General features: G+C 42.9%; 1 protein-coding gene across 2 annotated transcripts in view; it reads left to right on the top strand.

Moving 5' to 3' along the window:
• SUFU (SUFU negative regulator of hedgehog signaling) overlaps positions 1-20,442 on the top strand; it is a 91,626-nt gene that overhangs the window by 38,093 nt on the left and 33,091 nt on the right. Inside the window, exons 4-8 of one of the 2 annotated variants that reach the window (XM_033066424.2) lie at positions 7,765-7,907; positions 10,151-10,236; positions 12,253-12,325; positions 16,916-17,072; positions 18,548-18,659. In XM_033066424.2, coding sequence (XP_032922315.1) covers positions 7,765-7,907; positions 10,151-10,236; positions 12,253-12,325; positions 16,916-17,072; positions 18,548-18,659 — 571 coding nt within the window. The remainder of the gene's footprint in view (positions 1-7,764; positions 7,908-10,150; positions 10,237-12,252; positions 12,326-16,915; positions 17,073-18,547; positions 18,660-20,442) is intronic. The other variant, XM_033066425.2, reaches the window with a different exon arrangement.

Raw genomic sequence — 20,442 nt, 5'->3', positions numbered from 1 at the left:
CTGGGCCTCCACCCCATCCTGAGGCTATTCACTTTTTGAAACTGTTGACTATGTAACTACCACCCTTTAAAGAGGTGTGAAAAATGTGACTCCTTCAGGTATAGGATGCTGAAAGCTGGTAACTGGGCAGAAGTGGAAGGGTCTCTTGCCTGACCTGGAGCTCAGAATTCAGCAAGTGCATCACTCTTGCTCCCCTATGGTTGCTGGAACAGGAGAATGATGAAAGTAAAAGGCAAAACTGGGGAAGGTGAAAGCACCCCAACCCTGCAGCACCCAAGGGCAATGGGTCTGAGTAATGGGGTGTAGGAGGAGCAAGAGATTGGAGCAGCAAATTTCTGTAGGACTGAGAAGGAGCAACCGACATCTGTGTTCATTTTCTGCCACACTCAACAATGCCAGCCAAGTCCTTTCATGCTGCCATGCCTTCTTCCATCTTCCTCTTTCTGGAGGAGGGAGCCATGCAGATAAATCTGTAGATGGGTGAGAACTGTGTTATTGCAAAAGCAAGATGAGAGATGCAACCTGCCCTGGACAATGCTTATACAAAGGGGACGCCAAACACAGTGAATGTGCTAGCTCCTGGTTCTGCTGACTGCACAAGGGCTGCAGAAGCCTGAGGGGAACAGAGTGGAGGAGCTGAATGAAGTTGTGGGGAGGAGAGAAAGTGTGGGAGGAGGTGGTTGGTGGAGCAGGCTGTACAGAGTCAGGGAGAGGACAGGGGGCCCACCACTTGCAGAGGGTGGGAGTGTGCCCTGGGCACTGGAGTCACTTGCTGGGAGCCTGTGTGAGAAATTCCCAGAGTTTGCAGTCATGGAAATTGTATACACACATAGCATGGGGCAGGGAGAAGGAGCAAGCCAGATATGCAGATCTGTAAGGGATGGAAAGAAATCTTGGAAAATGGAAGGGGTAGAGGAGGCTCAGGACCAAATTGCTTATTGTACAATAGCATTTAATTTTATTTTTGATAATACTGCACTCTGCAATGTTGCAGAAGGCATCTGGGTGCCTGGAATCTACTTTGTGATAAGAAAAGCAGTATTTGCAACTCCATCAGTGGAAGTACAATACAGTGAGGCATATTTTCCATCATCCCACTGCCAATAGTAGTGATGACACTAAGCACAACGTGGATGAGTGAGGAATCACCTTGCCCTGCTGGTGATGTACCCTGGGAAGGTGTGGGAGGCTCTTCATTGGGCTTTCAGTTAAAACAAAATTAAATTATCAAGTAAGTTTATATGTGTTTGCATAAATTGATTGGGCTCTTTTGAGAGGGTTATTAATTTTACAGACTTAACACCCTGGAACTGTGCAGTAATCAATTTTGTATTTTCAACTTGCAGAGCAATTAAAAAAAATAATCTGCATCATGCTTCTCTGCTTTGTGAAACTGTCTTCAAACCTCAGAGGTCAAGCAGTTCTTACAGTACTGATAATCTGGTTTTTTCCCTGCTATTTTTTTAAAGAACCTTTTGCCTAGGCCCCTTGTTTCTAAAAGCCCAATTTGAATCCCTGCAGTAGAGCTATTGTTTAATTGTATTCGTGGGATTTAATTCTTCCTAAGGGATCTTCTCTATGCTGCATATCTGCAGCAGGCAGCAGCATTGTGTGAATTTGCACCTCTTTAGAGTTCCAGGGCTGGGGCAGTTCCTGTTTCCAAAGCAGGAGATAAGGGGCAGCAAAATTGAACTGAAAAAGAAAAATGTGTAAATATATCACAGCTTGGATTCTGCTAATTCGTTGTATATTCTTAAAACATATTCATCTTGACTTGAAAACAAAATTATAAACTAGTTGGTAGTGGACCCCACAGATTATATCCCAATTGTTTTTTCCCTTTACCAATCCATGTGTGGAGTTCTTTGTAGGTTAGGAAATTAAGCTTGAGAATGAATTTAGCATTAATTATCCTAGTTTAACGTGGCTGGCAAATGAGTCTGAATAAAGTCTTTTTCTTACACTCTTATTTTAAAAAAATTATATAGCAAGTTGCAATAACAGTATTACTTTTACTTAGGCACAACTTTAGCTTTTGTATCAATTTATTATAGCTAACATCTTTGCACACATGCTTATATTGATTATTGAGCTAGTTAAAAAAATATTAAGTAGGTCTGGTGAAAAATATAGCTATTGCATTTCAGCATTGGACTCTGTGTTTGCCCTTAGTTTCTCTCAATGAATTCTAACTGTTTTGTCTGCAAAATGGCACTAAAAAACAGCATCCATTCTTATTTGTGACAGATTGCCAAGTTGCTTTTTTTTTTTTTTTTTAACAAAGCCAGACTGAATATTAAAAATGTGTTGGAGAAAATGCATTTATATAATAAATTATACAGACCATACATGGGGTAATGGCAATGCAATAAATTACGTTGTTTCTGTAAGTATTGGATAAGCTGCATTCAATTTAAATGTCTGGCTGCATCACTGTCATGCTGGTCAGAAACTCACTGGGGGCCTTTTTAACATTCCTGCACCCATAAGTCATGGAGTTAAAATCCTTCTTTGCCCTCAAATACACAATTTCTTTGAGTTATGCAGGCTGACATCTGTGACTCGCTGCCTGCAGTTTAGCTGAGATCTCCGAGTCAAAATGCAGGTTTGTAGCCCCTAGAGCAGGCAGTTTTCACACTGCTGAGTGCTGTGGATAGTGTAGGTCTGGCTCATGTGAGGGATGTGGTCATCTTGTTTGTGTGCCAGCACCCCCAGTGCCACACACTGATGCAAATTTATTGGGGCTTTTTAGGTTTTGCTTTGTTTTGGTTGGATTTTTCTTTTATTTTTAGATCAAGGTAGCAGAGAATTGCCAAGCATTGTACCAGCATAGCTAAGCAGCATCACTGCTCTGAGGGGGTGATCCAGGCAGCTCTGCTTTTGCAGGGGACAGGCAGGACTGTTTCTTTCAGCATCACCTTGCACATGTCCCCAAATAAAGTGACCATGTAATGAGGGCCTGGCCTTCCCCACAAACAGAAGGAACAGAAACATGCTCTTGAAGGATACGAGTCTAGAGTGGCTGTTTTCCCACCACCAAGCACATGTAGTAGTTAGAGTACTTAGGGCTTCCTCCACTCTGTGCTGTATCAGCTTATAACCTGTAACATCCTGTCCAGGTGGATTTATCTGGCTGATTACTCAGTACTGTTTAATGCCTCTGTTGCTGATTTTAGCTGGCATTTGGAAGGAGGACATCTCTTAAAAGAGGTCAGAAGAATGGTCAGGCTGCAAATCAGTTCTTCTAATTTTAAAATTTATCTCAAGAATGACGTGGTGAGACCATGTCATAAGGGGCAAGTTTCTGGCCTCTGGATGAACCAGGGTGGTGCAATTTGAACTGCCTTGGAGCCAGACAGGCTGGAGACAGGAGCCTGCATGGACAGGGGAAAGGCTTAAAGTTGCCTTGCTGTCTTCTTGCTGGTGGAACAGCATCAGCTCTTTGTTTTCCTCCTTAAGTTGCCAGTGCACATGCAAGAGAAGATACTAGACTCCCAGATTCCCAAAGAGTGTTCACCATCTGCTCTGGGTACAGGGTAGCCAGGTCACTGGCGATGTTCCCTGACTCGCTTTCAGCCTGGGACTGCTTTTTAGGAGTCCCAGCTCCTGCTTTTAGCTCCTGGTACTCCTCTAAGTTTGCTTTCCTTTTCAATTTGCTCCCTGCGGCAAGTAAGAGAGTAAGGACTCCTAGCAGGATCCCATATATGGAAACCTATCAGGTTTAAGAAAGAAATTGAAAATACAATGGGAAGTAATCTGTGTTTCTCTCTAGAGCTAGGTGACACCACTTGAGGGTAGATTGCATGCATTATGCTGTTTATAAAACATCCTGAGGCCAAGAATTAGACTTGATTTTATTTCTTTAGGCATCAGCTATATTTAGCCAAATTAAAGGAGGGAGGGGGAATGCACTCCAAGAAAATACATGAGCAAAGTTAGACAACGAAAATTTACTAGTCTGCAGTGGTATGGTTCCCTCTGAGTTATTTCCCCAGTTCTCATTACAGAGCAGTTGGATAGTAAAGTTAGGAGAGATTGTGCAGCTGAATTATGACTGTTGCTGCATGAAGGAACCTCACCTGCTTTATGTGAGCTGTAAAAGAAAATTGATAATGACATTTTAAAGACTTCAAAATATGGGTGGCTTAACAGAGCAGTCTGGTATAACTGCTGCTTTTGCATAATAGAATAGTACAAGAGCTAGTCTATGGCAGATTTAAAGACTTTCCATTTTTGTAGAGCTAGAGAGAGGCTTCAGATTTGCTATTATAAATTATGAACTTAAATAGTAAGTTTGAATTTAAATGTTTTAATGATTTCCTTGTTGAGTTCTTATGAAATAAATACCTTCCTATGAAGCAGTTGAATTTCATGGAATTGGCAATCCTCACCAGAAAGAAACAGAAGTCAGTGTTTTTCGTTGAAACATAAACTTGCAGGAAAAGAACCAGTTTAAAAATTGTGAGGATGAGTCACCTTGCTGTGTTAGGTTTAAGGCTTGTTAGTGCCCCTTCCAAGCAGGAAGGGTGCAAGAGTCCCAGAGGGTACCGTGAAAAAGCCTATGTATTTACATCAAATCCCCTGCTCCCATGGTAACTGCTGGAGGATATGAATTTATCCTGAGGCAGATCAGGTACCTTAGCTCATCCTGTTGTGGAGGGAACACGTAACCACCTCAGGTTTGCCATGAGGCAGAAGTATTCAGCAGCAGTCAGCTTGTGTGCAGTAAAGCAGAGCCTTAGTTTACTCCTGAGGATTTGCTGATTTGTCCATAGGCTAAAATAATTCGGATTTAACTTTTTAATGTGTTTTTATTTAGTTCCTTTCTTTTAATTTCTCCTGTTAATGGCTAAATCATTTCTGTGCTTTGCCACCTGTCCTATGGATTTGACAATTACCTGGTCATGTCCTGGATCTTTTTCTGATGGCTGTTGGTTTTGCTGTGGTCATCTAAGGAAACGAGGCATATCCAGTATCCAGTTGTGGTGTTCTTATCCCTGTCCTGTTTTGAAAACATGAGTGTGAAAGGTAGGAAGGGAGGATACTCTCCGTTTCCAGCATGAGGCAGTAGAAAGTGATCATCTAGTCCTTTGTTTCTGTAATTTCTTGGGTTTTGTGACTACAAGTTATGTAATTCAGGCTGTTCTCAGTGCTGCAATGGTCTCTGTACAAGAGCTGATCTTACATCCCACATGAGTGACAATGCAGCAAGTGGAAAACTGGGTTTCAGAGTGTAATTCCAAATTTCTTGAACTCCCACAGGTTTTAATTTGGCTTCCTGTTATTTGCAGATTTTTTTTGGTGTGATTTAATTGAGTAGTCAGTGTGAATTTTGTGATGTTCGTGTGTATGCAAGGGAGAGGGAGATTTTCTAAGTATTCAGTGTTCACATGGACATAAACAGGTGGGTTTCCAGCAGAGACATTTGCATTTGAAAACCTGCTCTAAACGGGCTGGGCTTTCCCAGGAGAAGCAGCACCAACAGTGAAACACAGCGATCGATCAGCATAGAATTGTGTGAGCATTTGATGGGCAAAATGTTGTGGTATAAAGACAGGGCCCAAGAATAAGCTCTTTGTGGCTTTGTTTCATTCCTGAAAACTGTGACTGAGAGGCTTTTATCATTTAAAAAAAATTAATCAGACACATTTTGTCTAACTTGGAAAATATCGCAAGATATCCCTTGCAACTTTCTAAGTGCTATTTCTTTAATCAGATTTTGATATTTAAAAAATTTATTTTCATTTGTCTGCTTATATTTACTCTAAAAGTAAAGTAATATTTGAAACAGTCTTTGCAGTCACAGAGCTGGAAGCGTGTAATTCAGTGTATGTAACAACAAACTCTTTGAAGCAGCTTGCATTCACTATGTTTTCTTTCTTTCTTTCCTAATTTTAACTAAGGAAAGCATTCCCTTACTTATCACAGCACTTCTGTTACATGCCTCATTTTTTAGGCTAAGTTCCTTATGGTATTTAGAGTTTATTTTAATCCTTAATCGAATGAGCTGTCCATGAAATTCATCTGAAGAAACATATATAATAAATGTTCAAACCCACACCAATGGGGACACCCAGTGGAGACGCTCTGAGTTGCCCAGCATTACAGCAGGAGCGGGCCCGCAGCTCCTCATCAGGGAGAGGACCGCAACTGTTTTTAAGCACAGCCCTGCTGAGGGAACTCTCCTTAGTTTACCTGCCTGCTGCTGAGGGCTCCCTTGAAGCATCTTGCTCTTGCTGCCCTTGCACGAGTCCGTGTTTGCTGTCAGGGTGGTCCTGATGACAATTATTGCAATGGGGTGTGCAAGCACCCAGTTCCTTGGTGGTGTTGTTTAATGTCACTGGGAATAAGTTGCAATTACTAGCAATTCCAAAAGCTTTTCTCTTGCTGTTGCAGATGCTGCCATGTTCATCTATTAACCCTACAGATATTTAAGAGGTGACCTATTGTGATATGTGTGGAAGGTGATATGGGAAGGTTAGGTGAAGATCCAGGACCATGGGGAGGGCACCTCTCTGAATTGGATCCTGCTCCTGTAGCATGAGAGATGCTCCAGTCTCGACAGACAGCAACTCAACAACCACTAATGTTTTCCAGTCTGCACTGGAATTCCTAGTCCTCTTCCAGTGGGAAAGGCCTCCTTTCTTGCCTTGGGAGAGACCAGAGTGAGGACAGCAGCCCAGACTGCCTTCATGGATGAGCTTGGTCAAGGAGAGGGGCACTGGGCCTGCCATTGACTTTGGAAGCAGGCAGGCAGTACTCAGTTCATCCTTGGGGCACTGCACCTATCTCAGAAGGCAGAATGTGGATTCTAGGTTGTTTATTTGTTTGTACAATAAAGCTCTGCTTGGACAAGCACAAGACCCAAGATAAAAGCAGTCAGCAAGGCTGCATTACCATACATGCTCCAGGAACTGCATGCAAATGGAGCGTGCTTTAATTGTTGTGAATGTGGTCATGGCTGGTTGTTTTACTTCTAGTTCACTCAGAAAGCAGCATTAGCTTTTCCTGGGCAGCATCAGACAGATGGGTTCTGGTGTGCCTTCTGGCATGCACTAGCTGTGGAACATGGGATTATCTGGGGTTTTGTCTTTCTAAGCAGGAGGGGAGGAAAGGAAAGGAATGCCTGCCTTGTTTTGATGCAGTCTATTCTTACGTAGAATGAAATTTATAGCCTACTGGTTTTCTTATTGTTTGGGAAAAAAGAAACATATTAATTATAATTCTGCACCAAAGCCACCCAGACAACTGGGAGAGACAGTGATTTTGACTTACATTATCATAAGCTGGGCAGCAGAATTTTTGTTAGATATAACAGGGTAGTATTCATGTTCAATTCAAATTTCAGAATATTTTCTTTGTGGCAAATTAAGAGTGTGAATTGCTGTGGCAATGGACATCCAGTATGGCCTGCTGATTTTCTGTGCCCTCTCACAAAAGGGGACTAATAGTAAATGAGAGACAGATTAATTTTATTTGCTGGTTTTCCTGTGTAGGACAGTGTTTTTTGCCACAGGACTCAAGAGTGGGAAATTTTGAAATCAGTGCTTAAATTCAGAACACTCAATGAGACTCCATTCCTGTTTCAGGTGGTTCAGAGGCTCCACAGAACTAACCAGGGGCAGGCACTGTGAATAGTCACCAGTGACTGTCCCAGTCCAGGCTGGAGGTTCCTGCCTGGCAGCCATCAGGAGCAGCTGCCATCAGCAGTAATGTTCTAACAGACTTCACAGACTAAATATTTCTTGTTTCTTGCTGTTGCAGAAAACACCTTTTGCAGCGGTGACCATGTGTCGTGGCACAGCCCTTTGGACAACAGTGAATCTCGAATCCAGCACATGTTACTGACAGAAGACCCCCAGATGCAGCCGGTGCAGACTCCTTTTGGGGTCGTTACTTTCCTACAGGTACACCCAGCCACGATGGCTCTGACTGCCACCTCCTGGGCATGGAGAGCAGCTAAAGTTTCACTGAGCTGTGGAACTCAGATATTTTTTATCCTGGCTTCAGTTTCAAGCATGAACAGTGAAAAAAAATGTTGGGAGAAATATTTTTAAAAGCTAATGTGAAGATAAATTAAAATTAATTCTATGGTAATATCAGTAAGTGATCCTCTGGTTTGGATACCAGGAAGAGAAGAGTTTGGAGCAGGACTTGGAGCTGTTTTAGCAGTTCTTAATGGCAGAAATGTAGCTTGCAACACTTGCACAAAGGTTCTTTAGAGGCTGAGTTTTTCTGTATTGATCTACTGTTTAAGAAAGGTTCAGGTTTGCTTTGCAAAAGAAACATTTAAAAAATCCCTTGTGATTTAACTCTGCTGTTCAGCATGCGGAGCTTCTGTGGCCAAACAGGTTTGCTTGCTTTCCCAAAGTCCTTCTGAGTGATGCTTCTTAGATATAGACTGCTTTGGATATTTTTAAATTGCATATTGGGTTAATAACCTTAGTGGAAGAGTGGCACAGTGTATGCCAACTGCTGATTTCTTCATGCTCTGTGCAAAAGCTTCCATCCTGTGGGAAAATGCAAGTGTCTATTTTACAATTAAAGCTTCTAGTTGCTCCCATTTGTCTTTGGCTGTAGTTGCAACATGTAAAAAGAAGTTCTGTTACCACAAACCTGCACAAGACAACTGTTGTGCAGGGCTTTTCTGAGGTGCCCAAATGTTTGTGTTTTATCAACAAAAACAATGTGAGTGTGAGATTAATTAGTGCAAAGTGAGTGGGACCTGGAAGGAGAGACAGAGAGCCAAACTAAGCAGGATAATCTCTGGCTGACTCTCCAGCTAGCAGTGTTAGTCCTCATCTCTTCTTTAGTGCCCAGCTGTCCTGAATCAAAGAACAGTCAGCTGGTTGCATCCTGAGGCCCTTGGCCTCTAATCTTCCACAACACATACAGTTGACTTGGTTTTCCCTTTTGTTTGATGCTTGTTGTTTTGGATTTATTTTGACCCATGAGGATAGCTAAGAATGAACACAAAATAATTTCCTGTTTAGAGTCTTGCTGCTTGTATGTAATTAGTGAGTGAAGGCCCAGGGAGGGGTGTCCTGAAGCAGGGGTGATTCAGGCTGTTGGTGGAGGAAGCCTGGAAGATGGGTGGGGATGAAGTGCACCTCCAAGGGCTGGGTCCTGAGAAAGTGAACTCTGCAAGGGGCAGGAGAGGCAGGGTGTGCAGAGCTGGGTACATGCTGACATGAGGGTTTTCCACACAGATCTCTATCAGTGCAGATATGTGCCTACAGCAGAAGACACATCCTTCACTTCTGCTTGGTGCTCTTCAGGACTTAGTTTTCCTCTTTTCTGATAAAACATCCCTTGAAAAGATTTTGACCAAAAATTTAGTGTTGTTGAAAAAGACTTAAGAGTATTGAGGAAGAAGATAGAAGGCCATGGCTAAAAATATTTTTCATCTTGGAGTGAATGGTTGTGCTCAAAGGTACAAGCCAGTGGTTGACACAGCAGGAAGAAACTGCCTTCTGCTATCAGCTGAAGGGTGTTTCACCCCTTCATTTGAAGCAGCTGATCTCAGCTGCTCTTAGAGAGACATCTGGTATTGCTCAGTGTGGCAGCTCCTATCCTGAAAAGCAAACACATCCTGCTTTATACAGGAAGGCAGAAGTCTGTAGTTGCCTGAAGTGACAAGTGGATTATGTGGTGTGTAAGCAGCTTTACTTTATGGTGCTGGGTGAGATATAACCAATGAGCAAACTGAGTTGGTCAAGGATTTTATGAACACCAAAGCAATCCCATGTGGCAGCAAGTCTCTTGTCTGGTTGTGCTTGTATTTGCCCCTTGCAATCAGTTGACAGAGCAGTTTTTGTATGTGCTCAGACTCTAACCTATCTTGCTCTGTCTTGTCTGTGTGGACTTGATTGAAAAGTTGAGCAGACCTAGTGTATAAACCCTGATTTGTTAAATTCACATACTCTTTACAAGATTAAATCTTACATGGTAAGTGGAGAGAGAGAGAACAAGGTCTTTTGGGATCCCACCGCTGTCTCAGGCTCCGTTTGTCCTGGAATATCTAGTTAGATTAAAGACATGGTGCTTCTCTGTGTCTTCACTGTTTGATCCAGTACCATGTGGCATATTTACTCCACCGTTCTTCCATGGTTCCCACCCAGTTTAGTATCTTTGTTGTTATTTATTACAGATTGTTGGGGTTTGTACTGAGGAACTGCATGCAGCTCAGCAGTGGAACGGTCAAGGGATCTTGGAACTGCTTCGGACTGTCCCAGTGTAAGTGGTCATAAAGCCCATAGAGAACAATTCAGTTGTTTATTTTTATAAACAATCTTTAACTTGCTGATGGAACTTATTTAATCTGTGCTGTAACAAGAGATGGGAATTCATTGCAAATCTGTTCTCACGCACAGACACTTAGATGGCAAATTAATGCGTGTGGAAGTCCACATGTTCAGGGTGAAAGAGAATGAGGTCTTGAAAGCTTAATTTCCTTCCTCTTATGCCTGCAGGGTTTTCTCATTGGTTCTTCCTGGGATAACTGTTACTGGTGACCTTGCTGTTTAGTTCAAAGAAAGGAAGGAGAGGGTCTGGCTTACAGAGCTGTCTGAAAGTGAGAAAGTCACTCTCATTTGGCCCACTCTTGGTGGGCCAGTTTGCAGCAGGAGGAGCATTCATGAAAGTCAAGTTCATTGTTTTGCCATAGGAGAAATAACAAAGAAGATACTGGCTTAAGGAAGAGATGGGTTTAAAATGGTAAATGATATGTTGATGCTTTGTTTGCTGCCAGGGTGCAGCTAAATCTTTTTGGCTTGCAGGTATTTTGTTTAAACATTTTAAAATTCAGTGGAAGTTATTGCCATGTGATTGTAACTCTAAAGATTTACTTTTTAAAGCAAAATAGTTCTGAATATTCATTTCTGGGCACAATAGTATGCTCTCTAGTGTCACAATGGACTTGAATTGATTGATTATTTGGAAGAGCTGGACTTCTTTAACTTGAACTTCTCCCATTTAGGCAGAAGTGCAGATAATTCATGCAAATGCCCTAGAGTGAATTTGTCCAGCTGCAAGCTTTGTTTCTGGGTCCCTGAGACAATAAACACTGCCTGCATCTCCCTTAACTCCTCTAAATCAATACAAATACAGCACCTCTGTCCTCAGTCTGTTCTCATGTTGGTTTTTGGCTTTTGTGCTGTGGTATAAGCACCTTTCCAAGGAAAAAATGAGACCCAAATGTGCATCATTTGAAGGCAAAGCTGCAAACCGCGAAACTATTGGTGTGGAACCTGGGTAGAAGTCTCTTGCACACCAGTGAAAAACTGTGGCAGGTCACATCCCTGCAGTCAATAATTCACAACTTCCAAAGTGATGTGAAAAAATGAGTGGCTATCCATGCATCTGAAAACCTGTAAAATATTAACTTTTTTTGCTCCCACTCATAACTGTTTTGGGAGACTAACACAAACTAGGCCAGAGGAGGGGGCTTTTGACTGCAATAACGAAGTATCTCATGAAAAAAATGAATTTTTTTATGGTAATTCCAAAAGTCTTCAGTTTTTCCTTCAAATGAAAAGGGCTATCTAAGGCTGACTTCTGCAGTCTGGCTGCACTGTGACCCAAAGTGAAGTTTCTGAGTATTTCATCTTCACAGTAATCTGTTTTCTATCAGCATCATTGGGAAACACCTTGATCCTTCCAACATTTATTGCTAATGATAACAAAGATTTCCCTGAGCCGTCCGAGTACTTGACCGTTAAGTATCAGCTGAGCAAAGTGTCTGTTGTGATAGTATTTATCAGAGCAATAAGCTCCTTGTGGTACTGAACACGACTGCCAATCTTGGCAAAAAGTACTGTCCCACTGGGGCCTTGCTCTATTCTTAGATATGTAATAGAGGAATAAATCTTGACTCCTTGCCTTGCCCATCTTTCTTTGACTCAGGCTACACCGTACTTCTCAGTCCCAGTTTGTTTCCTGTAAGATTAAAACCTGTCTCAATCTCTTGTGAGCAAGGGGGCCTGCACAGGGGATAACAGCCTGTGTCAGTCCTGACTGCTCTGCACGTCTGGGTGGTGCCAGTTTGACAGCTAGGGCTTTTATTATTTATTTATTTGGAAAATGTAAAGAGAAAATGGATGCTGTGGGATGTATACACTGCATAGAGGGGTTTCTAGGCTTATTTTAAACCCTTATCTTGTCCTTCCTTACAGTACAGGTCCACTCTGAGGAGCCTGCTGGGGAGTTCTAATTAAAGAGCTTGTTTGGTTCATTACCTGTCTTTCTTTGTAGAGCTGGAGGCCCCTGGTTGATAACAGACATGCGAAGAGGAGAAACCATTTTTGAGATTGACCCACATCTGCAAGTATGTCTTTAGTTTATAAAATGTCATGTCTCTTGTAGTAGCCCAGGAGAATTGGTTTGCTGTTATACAACAGTTCTAATATTTTCTGTAAAGGTGCTTGGATCTTCTCAATGTTTGTAATAATCCTAGAAAAGTCTTAGAAACTCTTTGAGGTGGTTCAAGAGGGACATGTCCAGCCCCAAGTGAATGGTAGCTCTAGGAAGAAAGAGGAGGGAGACCAAGAAAATGGAATCTCTTATGTGAGACAAATAGGTAAAATTTGGACTGGGTGTTTTAGAAAGGAGGAAGGAAGAAAGAAGATTAAAGACATAGAATAATATGAGATTTAGGAATGGTACACCAGGAAATTCCTCCTTCCTTTTGTATGCAAGTGTAAGGAGATACAACATACAGAAAACTCAAAACCAGCCAAGTACTATTTTTTCACAACAAATATGGCAGTGTAGCTCATTCCTGTAGGACATCACTTGAGGTCAAGTAGTTAGTGTGGACTGAGAAATGATGGAAACCTGAAAGTACCACATGCACTTATTAATAATCCATGCAGGAAGTTATATGAAACCTTTTTCTTCAGAATTCAATTTAATTTCTGAAATTTAAAGATAAGAATAGGACCTCTATGAAGTGTTTACTGTACTATGGACTTCTCCTGATCCATGCATTTAGGAGACAGTTCTGCAATCCCTTCAGCAGAGCTGGAGTACATGGTACTGGAGAGCATGGATCCCCAACAAATCCAGTGTGGTGCTGGCCATGTTTCAGTGAATCACTGAGTGTTTGCCTTTAACAGAGAACTTATGGCTCAGCCTGGTAGGGGCACGTGCAAATGTGCATGTTTTGTACAAGCATTTGCTTATGGTCTGCATGTCTGTATCTGATTATTCTCAATTGCCTCACAGCATCTTTTACTTTGAAAGCTTAAGAACAAAACCAAATTCTACTTTTACTAGTTTTAAGGATTTGTTCATCTGAAATAACCCCAGTCTGAGAAACACAAAAAAATGTTCCATAAATGTCCCACAATGTGGGAGCTAATAAAACTGAAAGTCCCATAAAGTTTTTAGACTTTCCAGAACCTTGCCCTTTCCCCTCCTGGAGAGGTGTTTCTGTTGTCTGCACACTGGTGATTCCTAATGATAACAGGGGTTTCTTCAATTTACTGTAAATGAAAAATAGCTCAGCTTACTGGAATTTGAGTCAGCCAAGGCAAGTTAAGGCAAATGAAAGAGTACTTCTGCCTCACCAGTGTGTCCTGCTGCTGAAAGCTGCTATGTCTGTGGTCCTTCCGGCCTTCCTCACATTGAACACATTCCTGTTTCTGTTCTCTCTTGCCCTTGCAGAAGTGCGTATGGGCAGGTGTGTGTGTGTGCACACCTCCCTCCCTCCTGCTCAATTGTCACAGCCCCCAGGGATTCATAGCCAAATCCGCCCCTGAGTCCCACAAAGAGCCTCTGCTGAGTGCAGGGAGTAAGGCTGTGCCAGGCTGGCTTCAGCCCTGTCATGTGCCTCCTGCTCTAATTAGTAGGGAAAGGATAAAGTGTCATTTTCTTGGTGTTGGTAGAGGGTGTGTGAGACCAGAAAGGCAGCAGCAGAAGAGAGGTGGAGGGGAGGGAGGGAGGGAGGGAGGGAAGAGGCAGAGAAACTGGACAACTTTTCTGGGAGCCAGCAAGCATGTTGTCTGCCTGGGAAGCAGGCAGAGCTTGTTTGGAGGCTGCATTGTCTCTTGTGGGAATTGGTTGAGGCCTAAACCCAGCCCTGGCAGCAGCAGCTGTACTTTCTGTTCGAAGTTGCTGAGAATGGATCCCAACTAAGATGTCATCCCAGGATGTCGGCAATTAACGCTGTGGCAATGCTGGCTGTTTTCTGTTCAGCCAGGCTTCCCTGTAGGCCATTCAGATTTCCCTGGCAGTACTGTCAAACAATTCCTGTCAGTCCCCAGCTCTGTGCTGATTCTCAGTGCTTTGCTTCTGTTTAGCAGATATCTCAGAAGAGAATAAAGCTGATTTGAATTTCCTGAGTTGTGGTTGCTGCTCTGCAGGTCACACTGCAGTGCTCTGGCTTATTTAAAAAGGGATCAATGACTTAGAGCCTCAGAGCATCCCTCCCACATGCTGAGAGGAAAATGGGACAGAAATATACTTTCTTTGAGGAAGGAAAAAGCTGAACCTCCTTTGCCCTGGGCTCCTCCAGCCTCCTGTTCAAGCTGCCCTTTCAAGGGAGGAAGAGCAGCCCCTCAATCTGGGCAAATCTTTGCTAAGCTGGGGTAGAATTGTGCATTGCCAGAACTATGAGTCTACACTGGTTGGGGTTTTTTGGACTTTTCCACCTTTAACATCAATACTTGCAAACATTATGAAACAGGCATGCAAATTAGGCTGTCTTAAGCCAGCTCGTTTCCATCAGCTCCCCATGATCTCCAAGGGATGCCAACAGAGCAGCCGTTCTTCCCCTGAGGAAGTGCTCTGCAAGCCAGCTGAGCTGCAGATGACAGTCCTTTCCCCCTCCCCGAGGCTCTGCACTCTGTCCGCAGGGTCTGCCTGGGAGTGGGGCCCTGGCTGCAGGGATGGGGGAGCAGATCCCAGCAGAGCCTCACAGCCCTCTGGCCTCTCCTCCCTGCTCAAGAGCAGGTTTGGTGGCTCTCCCATGATTCCCCAATGACTGGGATAAAAAATAACTTCGCTGACAAGTTACACCTCCCCACGCCAGCTCATTTGGGTCCTCACAGAGCACCGTGGAGGGTTCCCAAAGGAGCCACGTGCTAAATCTCACTTAGAGCATTGTCTGCATATGTAGGAACGGATGTATTTTTATTTCTTTTCCCACAACTTCTATTTCTGGGTGACACAACTAATTTTATGTTTAGGATGAAACAAAAGAAAATCACAGCAGATTTATTATTTCTCAGATTTTCCTATTACGTTTTCAAGAAGCCAGTTTCCCCTGACGCTGGAGGAAGTTCCTAACAAGGGGGACAAAGACAGAAGAAAGGCAGTCTCTTGCATGCTTAAGTCTAAGTCAAGACTGCTCTGGTCCTGCACTCAGCCACAGGCTCCTACTTCAACTTTTGGGCCAAAGAGCGGGTTTTGGGAGGTGATCCAGATGAAAAAATAAGAGTTGGCTCAAGGGAAGGGGTAGGAACACATGGAGGAGGGTGGGACTGCAGTCATTGCAAATTACATCAACTTAAACCGCTGTGCAACCACACCCTGAATGCTTGTGCTTATCTTTGAGCTGCTCAAATCCTCTCTTGAATGGTCACAAGAACAGGCAATGCCCTTCCCAGAGTGCAGCGTGCACAGCTGGGCAAGGGGAGGGAAGTATATGGGTTTAGTCTGGAAACTGTGTCTTGGGGACAGATTTTGCAAAGAGCAAAATGTTCGCACAATCTCCTGTCTTCAGTGGCATTGTCAAACCAGAGGGTACTTACATGGAGTGATACTCTCCCTTTGTGGAAAACACCACTCTGCTCTCTCCTCAAATCTTTGAACTTTCTTGGGACTGCCTGCGTTTTGAGGTGACCCAGACGTGTGCAGAGAGATGTAGATCTTGCTGGTGCCACTGAGCAGTACCAGAGGCAATACCCCTTCAGAAAAGGGAAAAGCAAACCTGGCTGGTTCAATGCCAGGGAAGAGATGCCAGCCCTTCCTCGGTGTAGCACAGCCCCGAATTTGTTCAGCTCAACATTACCCCCTTGTGGGTCACAGGTGGAAATTCAGACTGATGCCCATGTCCAAGAAGGTGCAACTTCCTGTAGAAGTTTTGGCTGTAGCATAGTGCAGTCTTGCTGGCAAGAGATGCACATGTCCTTGAGAAAATGCCTGGTGCCTGAGAGCATCCAGCTGCTTATGATTGGTGAGTGACACCTTCTGAGACCCAAACACTGGTTACGTGCTTGGAAAGTCCAGCTTGCAAGGGAGGGAGTTTGTTTATTTGCCAGTAGAGAAAGCTATGCAAAAGCTTTGACATTGGGAACAGACCTGTGTCTTCTTGCACGTCCAAACTTGCATGTTTGTCCTTTATGGGACACCCAGCACATTGGAAAGCAAGGATTCTCTGGGTAGTTTGCAAATCAAGAACCTGTGTGAATGATGAGTCTCTCCGTGAGCTGTTTTCATTGTGGGACTCTTTGGTAAGGTTGGAAAGAGAACTTTAGTTATTCAGGGGTTTGTTATCATTAAGATAACATATAAGAGATCAACTGCCAAGATGTGCTTTGTGACTTAAATATTTCAAGTTGGTGTACATCAGTGCTGATGCTGAAAGAAGCAATCCTGCACAGCCCAGGCCATCGACTTCCATCTTTCTCTGCTTTGTGCCTGCTAGGGCCACGTAGTGAAGCAGTGGGGACAGGGTGGGATTTCAGACCAACTTGCTATGGAAAATATTTATTTAATTCAGAGTGGCTTCCTGATTTGTCTCCATGTGCAGTTGCTGCTTGCTGACATAGCAAAGTACATGGTCCAGAGGGTGGAAATTGTCCACAAAAGGAGATCTGCAGGAGCTGCTGAAGGTTGGGCTGCACAATGGTGGATTCCAACTCAGGCTCAAGCCACGCTCAAAAAAAGTCTTGGTGTTTTGAATCTTTTCAAGCAGGAGAGAGTCGACAAAGGGATTGAGACAGATGGCTCAAACCTGAGTGGAGTGAGTGCCAAATGTGCCTGGGATGACCTGAGCCGGCCACCAGAGGATGATGAGGACAGCAGAAGCATTTGCATTGGGACCCAGCCTCGGCGGCTCTCTGGGAAAGGTAAGAGGTCCTGGGCCAAGTCACAGTCATGGCCTTTCAGCTTTTGTTTTGGTGCACTGAGTCATGCTGTATCTTCGAGTTCATAACAAACTCCACAGCCATTGGGAGGCTTGGCATGTCTCAGGGCAGCAAAATGGGTTTTGGCCTCTTTGAAGAAGGCAGGAGAAAGGAAAAGAGCTCTTGTTATTTTATCTAAATGTTCCTTCCTGTTTTAGGCAAATTGTGATCTGAATTTGCAAAATTAAACTGAGCACCTGCTGAAACCAGGACTGTTAACACCTGCAAGATGAAGCAATTTCATTTTCACGGGCTGTGTTTCCTTATTAAAATTATCCCTTCTTGGGAGGCAACTTGAACTGATGCTGCACATTCCTGTAGATGAACTCAAGGAATTAATGCAGAACTCTGGAAAGAAGAATTAAAAAAACATGCAGTTCCTCTGCAGTGAGATGCCTTCTCAGGGTAGAGATGCCATAGCCATTACACAGGCTTGAAATTATGCATATTACCTTTCAAATGGGTGAAGCAATGTAAAATTTGACGGCTTGAGATTTCCTGGAATTAACAATGATTTCTATAGGAATGGCATCTTACTTGTTCTTAAATTCATGGTAAAAATTAGTTAAATGCATATAGCATTTCTTCTGGCTTCTGTGCAAATATTTTGAACTGCAGTGGATCTAAAAAGGCTGTTTTGCCTCAGCCTTGAAATAAAGGGCTCAAGAGAGGTAAATACATTTTGAAATTTGTATATCCTTCAAAAGATTTTGAAATCATTTGGGGTTCTTTTCCTCTACCTAATTCTCATATTTCTCAAAAATAGATGAGGAAATGTCTAAGGAAGGCAGGAAAGCTTTCTACTGAAAGTATTTGGCCAGTAGACATTTCAGAAAAAGGCAGAAATAAAAGGACTGCATCTGAACCGCATAATTTGCAGCTTATTTTCAGATGTGAGCTTGAGGCTAAAGGTTGACCTGCATAAAAATCCCTCCCTTTGTGAATCCTGTTGTAAATTAATCAACAGATTTCCAAAGCCAATCGCAAAAAACTTGGAAACCTTCATACGTTAGTTTAGGAAAGAAACAAATTCCTGTTATGCGTAATGGGAAAAATGATTTCCAGTACGAAGGCTTGGAAGTGTCAGGAGATTCTATGAGAGTTACAGAACCAACAAACACCTCTTACGCAAATACAACAAAACTACTCAGAATTTCTTCATCAGGAGGACTCAGTACCAAAGATTCTAGCTCTCCTTGCCTGACATAACAATGAAGCCCAAACAAGGGAATTCAAGCAGACATTAGAAAGTAAAATAACTGCTAAGGAAGTTCAGGAAGTGCAGTTAAAGGTTACCCCATAACATTTCTCCACTTCTTTCTGAAGGGAAAGAGTTTAGCTGAAACACACCTGATATGTTCTTGTGTCTGTGTTCTTTCTGGGGATTCTAAACCATGTTGAAAAAATTCTCTTTGCAGATACAGAGCAAATCAGGGAGACTTTGCGGAGAGGGCTTGAGATTAACAGCAAACCTGTCCTACCTCCAATCAATGCACAAAGACAGAATGGGTTGAACCTCGACCGAGCACCGTGAGTTTCATCCTGCACATTCACATGGTGGCCGAGGGAGGCTAAAGAGCTCAGCATGAAAAACAAAGTTAAAGCTGGGTGGGAAAAGATTTGGCAAGGGGAGAGGAAAACTGGCAGTGAATACTTGCAAAGTGTAAGGATAGAGAAGAGTTGTTCAGGTTGGATAAATGGGCTAGGAGGGCAGCTTTTTAGAGCTAATGCAGAGTGGCTCTGACTGTTCCGTAGAACCTGCTGTTCATGGTGTTTGGTGTTTGATTTCAGACTGGACTGATCCCTATAAAAAGAACTGTGCTGAAAAGTGCTATGGTGTCAATGTGGCATAGTTGACTGCTGATACTTTTTCCTGAGTATTTTGTTTTCAAGCTCATAATTACAAACCTTTTGGTTAAAATGTTGATGTTTTTTCTTTTTGAGTGACTTTGATCTTGCTTTGCTAAAACAGGTGGGTTCTGTCAGTAATTACATGCCAATAACACCTGGGTCTCTAATAGGAGTAGTCTAACAGGTGATTTAAGTGGGACTAGGGTGGCCTATATCTCTTGTAACTTCTGACTTAAGTGAATCTATAGGAAATTACCTGTGGTTTCAAGCCAACTGTAGTATCTAAACTTCTGTCTTTCTGGGCTTCTCCCCTTCCCTCTTAGAATTCAGGTGCTAGTTCAGTGTCTTCCCATCAGTTTTAATGTTTTCATCTAAATGATACAGAAAGACGTGCATCTTTGCTGCAGTCTTTCTTTTGGTATTTCCTGTGGTTTCTTAGTCTCTGATGAGCATCTGTGCCTTCTGCTTTCAAGAGTAAAGATCATCATGAAATCAGCGCTTCCCTGTAGTGCCAAGCTGGGACAGCACCCTGGTCCGTTCCCATTCCTACTTCATTCTTGGTTCAAACATTGCATGAGAAAAATATTTCTTCTTGTTGTCCTTTCTTGTTCTGTTTTGTGGGTGACTTCCGATTTGCCTAATATATGAATGTTTATAAGTTGCCTAATCCTTTGGGGGAAGTATTATGTGTCATTTGCTGATTTTTTTGCTAAAATGTAATATGAGATATAGGTATTTATATTAAAGTGACTTTATTATTGCTTTAGGAATAATCTTACTTTTGCCATATAGTAATTACATGGAGTCAAATTCTGATCTGACTCAGGTTTTGAGTAGTATTTCTCTGCCTGCAGGTTGGCCACATTGGACCATTGATTGGTCCCACTGGCCCCACTGAAAAAAGTATAAAATTATACCATGTGATTTGCACAAATCACCCCTAGCCTTGCTGAGCTCAAAAGTACTGGGCAGGATTTCTCACAGATGCCGAGCTCCTGCATGCATCTGCAATGTCCAATGTAAGCTCAAGTGGTTAGGGGTGACCACAAACTTTTTGGGTGCACATCAGGTCAAGGAGGCAGTTGATGGGTAAGCCTTAATGCTGGGAGGCAGTTGTTGCTTAGATAAGAGAGCTTTACGTTATTCAGGGTGAGATAAACAGAGATACGTTTGAGACAGAGTGGTGAAAGGTTAGTAGAGGTCTAAGATGAAGCACACAAATATTTACCTGGGTTTTTAAGTGTTCTGAGACAGAGGAAGGCAGGTCAAATTCAGAGCCTCACATCTGTGACAATGCTCTTTGTTGCAAATCTCTCTTACCTGCAGCAGCTTCACACCCACCCTGCCTGGAGCCTCAGTGGTAGGAAGGGCTGATTCCTAATGTTTGCCTCTTAGGAGGTCAATGCATTTCTCTGAGGTCTATGGTTACCACTGGGGAAACTGATAGGGAACCTGTTTCTCC

The sequence above is a fragment of the Catharus ustulatus genome, chromosome 8, assembly GCF_009819885.2.
Source record: "Catharus ustulatus isolate bCatUst1 chromosome 8, bCatUst1.pri.v2, whole genome shotgun sequence".
NCBI lineage: Eukaryota > Metazoa > Chordata > Aves > Passeriformes > Turdidae > Catharus > Catharus ustulatus.
Note: the sequence above shows the minus strand (reverse complement) of the source record. Positions and strands in the feature narration are given on the sequence as shown.